General features: G+C 19.2%; 4 protein-coding genes across 4 annotated transcripts; 3 read left to right on the forward strand and 1 right to left on the reverse strand.

Annotated features, from left to right (window-relative positions):
• Positions 1-288: 288 nt before the first annotated feature.
• On the forward strand, positions 289-1,807 carry DDB_G0290575 (LIM-type zinc finger-containing protein; the record flags this gene model as incomplete). Its single annotated transcript, XM_630569.1, has 2 exons — positions 289-586; positions 687-1,807. The coding sequence occupies 2 exons, from the start codon at positions 289-291 to the stop codon at positions 1,805-1,807; spliced, it is 1,419 nt and encodes a 472-aa protein (XP_635661.1).
• Positions 1,808-2,238: 431 nt separating this feature from the next.
• Positions 2,239-3,467, reverse strand: dnase2 (deoxyribonuclease II; the record flags this gene model as incomplete). Its single annotated transcript, XM_630570.1, has 2 exons — positions 2,239-2,544; positions 2,646-3,467. 2 exons carry the CDS (start codon positions 3,465-3,467, stop codon positions 2,239-2,241), a joined length of 1,128 nt encoding a protein of 375 aa, XP_635662.1.
• A 913-nt stretch (positions 3,468-4,380) lies between these two features.
• On the forward strand, positions 4,381-5,542 carry DDB_G0290645 (hypothetical protein; the record flags this gene model as incomplete). Its single annotated transcript, XM_630571.1, has 2 exons — positions 4,381-4,662; positions 4,751-5,542. 2 exons carry the CDS (start codon positions 4,381-4,383, stop codon positions 5,540-5,542), a joined length of 1,074 nt encoding a protein of 357 aa, XP_635663.1.
• Positions 5,543-6,325: 783 nt separating this feature from the next.
• Positions 6,326-9,079, forward strand: DDB_G0290663 (hypothetical protein; the record flags this gene model as incomplete). Its single annotated transcript, XM_630572.1, has 1 exon — positions 6,326-9,079. One exon carries the CDS (start codon positions 6,326-6,328, stop codon positions 9,077-9,079), a length of 2,754 nt encoding a protein of 917 aa, XP_635664.1.
• Positions 9,080-10,387: the final 1,308 nt, after the last annotated feature.

Here is a 10,387-nt window from a genome sequence, read left to right on the forward strand (position 1 = left end):
TAAAAATAAAAAAATAATCACGATGAAATAATTTTTTTTTTTCAAAATAAATAAATCTAAAAATTCAATTAATCAATCAAATAAATTAATCAAATAAATCAATCAATCAATCAATCGAATAAATAAATTTATTAATCAATCAACCAATCAATAAAATAATAAATAAATTGAATAATGAATCATCCTTCAAGAAATTGAATGAGAAAGAAAAAAAAAAAAAAAAAAAATATTAATACCTTTATTCCATTTTTTTTAAAATTTTAATTTTTTTTTTTTTTTTCCTTTAGAATGGTAAACATTGGTGGAACTCAAGAAAAATGTACTGCATGTGCTAAAACTGTATACTTAACAGAAAAGATTGTAGTTGAAGATAAAGAAGATAAGAAAACTTTCCACAAATTATGTTTAAAATGTACTCACTGTAAGCTTACATTAAGTCTTGGTAACTATGCATCATTAAATGGTGTATTCTATTGTAAACCACATTTCAAACAATTATTCGCCACCAAAGGTAACTACGATGAAGGTTTCGGTAAATCAAAACATTCTGAAAAATGGACACCACAAGCCACCCCAACTGGTACTTGTAAGTTTAAAATTTTAAATATAATTAAATATATATAAAAAAAAAAAAAAATTAATAATAATAATCTAACTTTTTTATTTTATTTTTTTATTTTTAAAAGCTTCATTCATTCCAGTTGAAGAATCAAAATCATCAGAAAAGAAAGAAACACCAACAACAATTTCATCAAAATTCTCAGGATCAACTGAAAAATGTAATCTCTGTAATAAGACAGTATATTTAACAGAAAAGATTGTTGTTGAAGATAAAGAAGATAAGAAAGTATTACATAAACAATGTTTGAAATGTACACATTGTAGTGTTGTATTAAATCTTGGTACCTATGCATCAATGAAAGGTGTATTCTATTGTAAACCACATTTCAAACAATTATTCGCCACCAAAGGTAACTATGATGAAAGTTTTGGTAACAACAAAGCCACCGATAAATGGGCACCACAAACCAACACTGCACCAGCTTCATTCGTTCCATTAGAAAAGACTGCAACCACTGAAAAGAATACCAACCAATCATCAAACCCAGATATTGCCAAGAAATTCTCAACTGGTAGTTCAGAGAAATGTCACGATTGTCAAAAATCAGTTTACCTCACAGAGAAAGTCGTACTTGAGGAATTGGAAAACAAGAGAATCTTCCACAAGGCTTGTTTGAAATGTAGTAAATGTTCAGTCATTCTCACCTTGGGTACTTTGGTTCAATTGGATGGTGTTATCTATTGTAAACCACACTTTAAAGAACTCTATGCCACTCAAGGTAATTTAGATGGTGGTTTCGGTAAACCAAAACACTCTGAAAAATGGGAAAATAACCCATTCCCATATTTAGAAAAGGATAGCAGTTATGTACCATCCGTTGAAAAGGTTGAATCTCAAATGAATAATGCTTCATCTGAATCTGATGTTGATAGATTTAAAAATATTAACAATGATGATTCTGATAAACCAAGAAGACAACAACAACCAGTTTCTCAACCAGAAGAAGAACAACAACAACAAGAAGAAGAAAAAGTTGAAGAACCAATCTCTGAAGAAGAAGAAAAAGTTGAAGAAAAAGTTGAAGAACCAGTCGCTGAACAAGAAGAAGAAAAGGTTGAGGAACCAGTTGTTGCTGAAGAAGAAAAAGTTGAAGAACCAGTTACTGAAGAAGAAAAAGTTGAAGAACCAGTCGTTGCCTCTGAAGAACCAGTTGAAGAAGAAACAAAAGCTGAAGAAGAAAACTAAACTTAAATTTCTCAACGCAAATAATTTTCAACATAAAAAAAAAAAACAAAGAAATATATAAAAAAAAAAAAAAAAAATAAGAAAATTGTATAAATTATCACAATACCAAAAAAAAAAAAAAAAAAAAGAAAAATGTAATTGTAACAACAAATAAAATTATTTATATAAAAAAAAAAAAAAAATAATAATTTATATATTTATAAAAAAAAAAAAAAAAAAAAATTTATTGTTTAATTCTTTTTTTTTTAATAATTTGTGATTAAAAATACAGGTTTGATTAAATGTTTATTTGTATAAAAAAAAGATAAAAAAAAAATATTATCTAATCAGTTTTTTTTTTTTTTTTTTTTTTCCTATAAATTTATTATTTAATTATTTTATCGATATTAAAGTATAAAAATATAAAGTAATGAATTATAAATAAATATTATTTATAATTCAAGACTTGTATCACCTGGACAATTTGTATCAATAGTTTCAATGATATTAGCATATGATTGCCAGAGTGATTTATTAATGAAACAAGCTGAACCACCACCTCTTTTAAATTGAGTAAACATTCTATTTACATCACCAATGCAAATATAATAATCAGCTTCATGAATTGAAAGAGCATATTTACTATGATCTTTTGTATATTTCCAATTAACTGTACCCTCGGTTGGATCATCAAATGAAAATGTTAATGTATTAATACTATCATATGTAAAATTACCACCTGAACAATATGTTGGCATCTAATAATAATAAATAAATAAATAAATAAATATAATTATGTTAATTTTATTATTATTATTATTTTTAATTTAATGTTTTTTTTTTAAAATTTTATACATACAACTGAAGCTTTTGAACCTAAACGCCATGAAGTTACAACCATATTTTGTTTAAGAGTTGATTGAATTAAATCTTCATAAAGATCTTTATCCCATGCAGCATTTTTAGCGAAAACTTGGAAAGAATTACCACCGATTGAAGTGAGGATGGTTGAATCAGTACGTGGTGAATCATCAAATTCACCTTTAATAGTTTGTTGAATTAAAGATAATTGTGGAAGATTAATTTTTGATGGTAAATTATAAGCATAGATGAATGGTCTATTTATAAAGATTTTATTGGCAATATCAGCAAAACTACTTGAAGCTTTATAAGTTACACATAAAAATGATTGACCATTGTTTACTTCATTCTTTGGGAAATAATAATCTTCATGATTTGGATCATGTGGGAAACGAGGTACTGAATGAATTAACCAAAATCCTTGAGTGCTATCAAATGCAACGACACCTTTACTATGAGCATACTCTGAATCGGCTTCGTCGGTTGGTGGTTGATCATTATACATAAACCATGCTAAATCATTGCTTTCCTTATTTGAATAAATTAAATTCAATGTATGTGATAATGAATTTGTATCATTTAATGTGTTTGTTGGGATTTTCCATGTAGGATTCTTTGAATCTGCATATAAATAACCTAAACCTAATTTATATTTTGTATCTGCTGGCATCGATGATACAACTGGTTGCTTTTGAATTACCCACCAATCAACACTTTCACCTTGATCATTTAAACATTCAATAGTTGTTGATTTTAATCCATCAATTGAATTTATTAATATAATTACAATTATTAATAATAATAAAATTAATTTATTCATCTCTTTTTTTTTCTTTTTTTTTTTCTACCTGGAAATATGATTTAAAAAAAAAAAAAAAAAAAAAAATTCTAAAAATAAATTTTATGTAATAAAAAAAAAAAAAAAAAAAAAAAGAAAAGAAAAGAAAATAAAAGGGAGATAAAAAAAAAAAAAAAAAGAAATATAAAAATTAATATGTGTTTAGAAAATGTATAAAAAAAAAAAAAAAAAAAAAAAACCACTTTTTTTTTGATCACACTAAAATATTTTGTGATGGTTTCATACTTTTTTTTTATTTTTTTATTTTATTACACAGGCAACGTTTGTTGGCTTGGACAAAAAAAAAAAATCAGCAAAACTACTAACAACCGGTTATGCCGAAGAAATTTTAAAAAAATAAAATTTTATTTTTTTTTGTTTGAAAATTAATTAATGATTTTTTTTTTTTGGCCAAACATCAGCCCTTGTCCAAAAATGAAACCTCTTTTGAAAAATTTGATGTGTACAAAAAAAAAAAAAAGATTATTATATTATTACTATTTACAATAAAATTATTTTGAATAAAAAGAAAAAAAAAAAATCTTTGATTTTTGTGAAAGTTTGAACTAGAATAAAATAAAAAAAATAAAAAAATAAAGATAATTAATTTATAATAAAAAAAAAAATTTAAAATTTTAAAAAAAAAAAAAACAAAATAAAAAAAATTATAAAAAACAGATATTAATTTTAAGTTCTATTATATTTTTTAAAAATAAAAAATAAAATAAAATAAATAAAAAATTAGTAATAGTTTTATAAAGTGAGAATGTCATTTTCAGATTTTTTTTTTTTTTTTATTTTTCTGAATTTTTTTTTTATTTTTTTTTTTACCTTTTATTTTTTTTTTTTTTTTTTAGTTAATGATTTTTTTTGATCAAAATAAAAAAAAAAAAAAATGAAATTTATTAAAATATTATTATTTGTCTTAGTAGTATCTTATTTTAATTATAACAATGATAAAGTTTTATCATTCATTTTAAATTCTTCATCATCTTCACCACCACAAGATTTTATATTATCAATTTCAACATTTGGACCTGTGGGCGAAGAAAATTTAAAACAAATTTTATTAATTAACCCATGGACAAATTCTACAAATAAATTAATTTCAAATTCAACAATTAATATTCAATATGATATTCTTGATATTTTATTTGTTGATTTTACTCAAAATACTGTAATTAATTAATTAATTAATTAATTTATTCAAATTTAATAATAATAATAATAATTTTTTTTTTTTTTATTTATTTATTTAAAAAAAGGTAGTTTTATTATGTGAAAATGAAATAAATGAATATTTATTAATATCATTAGAAAATATTAATAGTGAAACACCAACTATATCATCAATAAGTTCAATAAAGAGTAATATAGATGAAAATGAATTTTCATATACATTACAAAAATACATATTTAATTATAAAATTGGTTATTTACCAATTGAATTAAAATCAAATCAAACTTTTTATATAATGGAATTAAATTTTCCAAATGGTGAAGTTAATTTCATTGATTTGGAAACACCAAATATTGATATTGAAATCAATCAACAACAATTAATTCAAGGATTTGATTATACAAATAAAATAATGTACATTTCTTATAAAACTAATAATAATGAATTTAATTTAATATCATATAATCCAATTAATGCAACGAATACACAAAGAGTTTATCAAACAATTACAAATATTGAAACAGAGGTTAATATGATATTTACAGATAGTTTAAATCGTGGTGATATTTATATGATAACGCCAGATTCTGTTAGTTTAAATTTAACAATTTGTAAATTAAATTTTAAAACATCAACTTGTGATCAAATTCTTATCACATCATTAAACATTGAAATTGTTAATAGTGAATATCACTTTTTACCATACTTTTTAAACCAAGATAAATCATCATTGATTTTATTATCAATTGTTGATAATGGTAATCTAAATATTGAAATCTTTGATATTAATAATAATTTTACAAGTATTAATATTATTATTCAATCAGGTCAATGGTCAAATTCTAAAGATTTAATTTGGTCTAAATTTGCATTTTAAAACAATAAATAAAATAAAATAAAATAAAAAATAAAAAAATATTGTGAAAAAAAAAAAAAAAAAAAAACAAAAAACAATTACTACCACACTACACTACAAAAAAAATAAAATAAAATAAAATAAAAAAAAAAACAATTACTAATAGATTTAATTAATAATAAATAAATAAGGTTATTGAAATGTCTCGACTACAAAACAACAACAACATAGGAACTGAAAGATTTTCAAAAAGTTAAATTGTTTCCAATTATAATATTTTTAAAATATTGGCTATTAATTAATATTAATATATTATTATTATTATTATTTTTTTTTTTTTGTTGTTCCTCAAGATTGGTTTTTATTATTTTTTATTATTTTTTTTTTTGTTGGCCCAGGATAGGGGAACTGCGAAAATAAATAAAAAAAAAAAAAAAAAAAACGTTTTTAAACATTTTTTTTTATTTTTTTTATTTTTTTTTTATTTTTTTCATATGTGTTTTTAAAAGAAAAATAATTTTAACCAAAAAAAAAAATAAAAAAAATAAAATAAAATAAAAATAAAAATAAAATAATAAGTGAATTTAAACACTAATAATTAATAATAATTATAATAATAACAATACATATATGTATTTTTTTTTTTAAATTAAAAAATTAAAACAAAAAAAAAAAAAAAAAAAAAAAAAAAGAAGTTCTTCAATTTTTAATATATATCCTTAAAAAAACAAACAAATAAATAAAATAAATAAATAGAATAAAATAAAATTGAAAATATAAAAAAAACAATCTTTGTTTATTAGTATGAATAAAAATGAAATATTATTTTGGAAAATATGGAGAAATAAAGTAATTAGAGGGTATTTATTAAAATTTTGTTTTGATTGTAAATATAATAAATTTAAATATAATCAAGTTATATCAGTTGAATGGTTAATTGATAATGGTTATATAAATATTTTAAAAGAAAAAGTTAAAAGGAATGAATATTTAGTATTTGGAAATACATATATACAAAGTAATAATAATGGTATTGGTGGATATTATGATTATAATTCTTCATCTTCCTCCTCCTCCTCATCCTCCTCATCAACAACACCAACTACAACAACATTAACAAATGATGAAGAAGCATTTATAAAAAAAGTAAAAAGAAAACTTTATCTCTCAATTAGTGATGATATTCATTTTTATACATCACTTTTTAAAAATTATCCAATCTATTATAGTGTTGCATTATTATCATCAACGACTACAGAAAGTAATAAAAAATTAAAGAAACAATTAATCAATACAATGATTGAAACTCGTTGTTTAGCAGGTTTAATAGTATTATTAAAAGAATATAAATTTCAAATAACTGAAAAACAATTAATAAAATCGATTCAATCCCAATCATTTTTAATTTCAAAATTTATTTTTAAAAATTATTTTGAAATTATTACTATAAATGATAATAATAATAATAATAATAATAATAATAATAATAATAATAATAATAATAATAATAATAATAATAATAATAATAATATTAATAATAATAATAATTTAGAAAATTCAAATAAAATTTTAATTTTAAAACCAAATAAAATATGGAAAAAAGTAATTAGTAAAGATTATGATAATAGTATTAATGGTGGTATTGATTGTATTAATTCAAAAGAATTTACAAGAAAAGTATTATTTTTAATAAAAACTATGAAATTAAAAATACCAAATGAATTTCAATCTATTCAAACTGGTTATAGTATAAATGAATCAATATGGGATTATAAATTATTAGATTTAATTAATTCATGTGAATTAATTAATTATTTAGAGAAACCATTAAAATCATTTATAAAAAATATTTCACAATATAATGAACGTTCAATTAAATATATTCAAACAAATTTTTCAAAACAAATGATTCAATCATTCTTAAAAGAACCAATTAAATTAATTTCAAATGAAAAAATTAATCAAATTAAATCATTATTTAATGAAAATCAATTAAATTTAAATTTAAATGATTTATTAAATAATATTAATAATACCAATAATAATAATACCAACAATAATATCAATTTATTTGAAGAAATTAAACAATTATTTCAAATGATATTACCATTTATGTGTATTAATTTTGTTTATTTTGAAAATTATATTTATTATTGTATAAAGTTTACAAATAAATTAACAGAATTTAATCAATTTAGAAATTTACATGAATCACAATTAATTATTAAACATCAAATCAATGAAAAACAAAAAATTAATAAATACTTATACTCACTAAAAGATTCATTCTTACAATGTACTGACCAATCAAGGAAATTAGAAATTAATAATATTATATTAAAATTATTCTTTCAATTTATTGAATTAAATGAATTGGATTCTTTAAAATTCTTATTTCCATTATTAATAAATTCAAATAATTATTTTTCAAATACTAATAATAATAATATTAATTATAATAATAATAATAATAATAATAATAATAATGAATTACCAAAATTATTAGATAAAGTAATATCAAAAGAAGTTTTTCAATTTTTATATTCCCAAATGAAAGGTATTATAAAGAATGAATTAAATTTAAGATCATTATTAGAGAAGAATTCAATTATTATTAAATATTTTAAAGAACTTTATCCAATTGATTATAAAATTAAATTTCAAAAAGAATATATTGATTTCCAATTAGATGCATTCACATTATTATCAAATTCATCATTATATAAAAGTTCAAAATCAAAATTTAAAAATAATAATTATAATTTTAATGTTTATGGTAATAATAATAATATAAATAATAATAATAAAAATAATAATAATAATAATATTGAAGAAACTATTGAATTTATTTTTGATAATATTTTAGAATTTAAAGAAAGGTATCCAAAATTAGTTAATGAATTAATACCAATTTGGTTTGATAATCCAAATGAAAAGTTATCATATAAACAATTTAAAATTTTATTTAAAATTTCAAGAGATTTAGATAGTCATCATTTTCAAGCTCATCATCCACTATATATTGAAAATACAGTTAATGAGAGAGTTATCTTATATAAATATTATACAAGTACAAGTTTACAATCTTTGGAATTTAAATTATTTGGTAATAATTATGACTATGATGATGATGACGTTGGTAGTAGTTGTTGTGGTGGTACTGTTGATGATGATGATGATAATAAAAATAATTTAGATTTGTTTTATTTAGATTCAAGATTATTATTATCAGTAATTGCAAGACATGCAGATTTAGAAACTATATCAATGATTTTATCAAAATTTTATCCAAAGGAAATTTTAACAATAGAGAATGATAGTAATAGTGGTGGTGGTATAAATAGGTTGAAAACTCATGATTTTGATGTTCTTTTCTTATATGCATCATTATTTGGTCAATTACAAGTTTTTAAGTTTATTCAAAAGAATTATCCATTTTTATTTTTAAATGATACTTCAAATACTTTTAATTATTGTTTACATTTAGCAAAAAAGAATCAACATTTAGAAATCATTGATTTCATTACTAGATTAAATAAAAATCAATTATTCAATTAATTTAAATTTTTTTTTTTTTTTTCACACAACTAGGTAAAAGTTAATTATTTTTTTTATTTAATTTTTTTATTTTACTTTAATGATGTTTTTTTTTTATATATATTTATGTTTTATTATTCAAATAATTTTTTTATTATATATTTTTTATATTTTTTTATTTTTAGACACTGCTACCCCACCTCACCCCCAAATTTGAACAAATAATAATAATTATTTTTATTTTTATTTGTTCAATGAAAGTTAAAATATCCAAAATAAAATAAAAAAAATAAAAAAAAAACTATCAAACAAATCAATATAAATAATAATTAAATATAATAGAAATTTAAATTATTACATAATAATTTTATGATTAGATATCAATTCAAAAATTTTATTTTTTTTTTTTTTTTTTTTTTTTTTTTATCCCTTTTTTTTTATTTTTTATTTTTTATTTTTTCAATGAAAATGAAAATTAAAATATCCAAAATTAAAAACTATACAAATCATCATGTAAATAAATAATAATTAAATAAAATAGAAATTTAAATTGTTAGATTTATAATTTTAAGGATGCATACAAAATCATTATTATTAATATTATTGATTTAAAAATTTTTTTTTTTTTTTTTTAAATCATTTTTAAATCATTTTAAAAGATTTTATTTATTTTAATATCCCAAATTTTAAAAAGTTTTTTTTTGTGAAAAAAAAAAAAAAAAAAAAAAAAAATTTGAAGGCGCAAATGAAAATTTTTCTGGTTGGTCAAAGACACAGGGAAAGTTTTTTTGACAATTATTTTTCTTTTTTTTTTTTTTTTTTTTTTTCATTTCAGATTTTCTAACTATTGCCTAACATTTATATAACTGACCACTAGTTTTTGTTTATTTAATAAATCTTGGTTATCGAAAGCACCAAGCAAATGATTTTTTTTATTATTAACAATTTCATATTTTAAAAACGTTTTAAAATTTTTTTTTTTTTTTATTGATTTAAATAAATAATTTTAATTAAATATATAAAAACAATTATATACTGTGTTGTATATAAGTTGTAAAAATTAATTCATTCCAAAAATAAAAACTAAAAAGTTAAAAAATAACAATATTTTATTTTTATTTTTTTTTTTTTTATTGGTATTTTAATAATTTTTATTTTATTTATTCGTTTTTTTCCATATTTATTTATTGCTATTATTATTTTTTTTTTATTACCTAATTATGAAAAATTAAATATACAATTATTAATAGTAAATATGAATGTATTTTGACTTTGTAAACTTGAAAAATTTTGATAACTGATATTTAATTGAATAAAATAATTATAATT

The sequence above is a fragment of the Dictyostelium discoideum genome, assembly GCF_000004695.1.
Source record: "Dictyostelium discoideum AX4 chromosome 5 chromosome, whole genome shotgun sequence".
Classification (NCBI taxonomy): Eukaryota; Evosea; class Eumycetozoa; order Dictyosteliales; family Dictyosteliaceae; genus Dictyostelium; species Dictyostelium discoideum.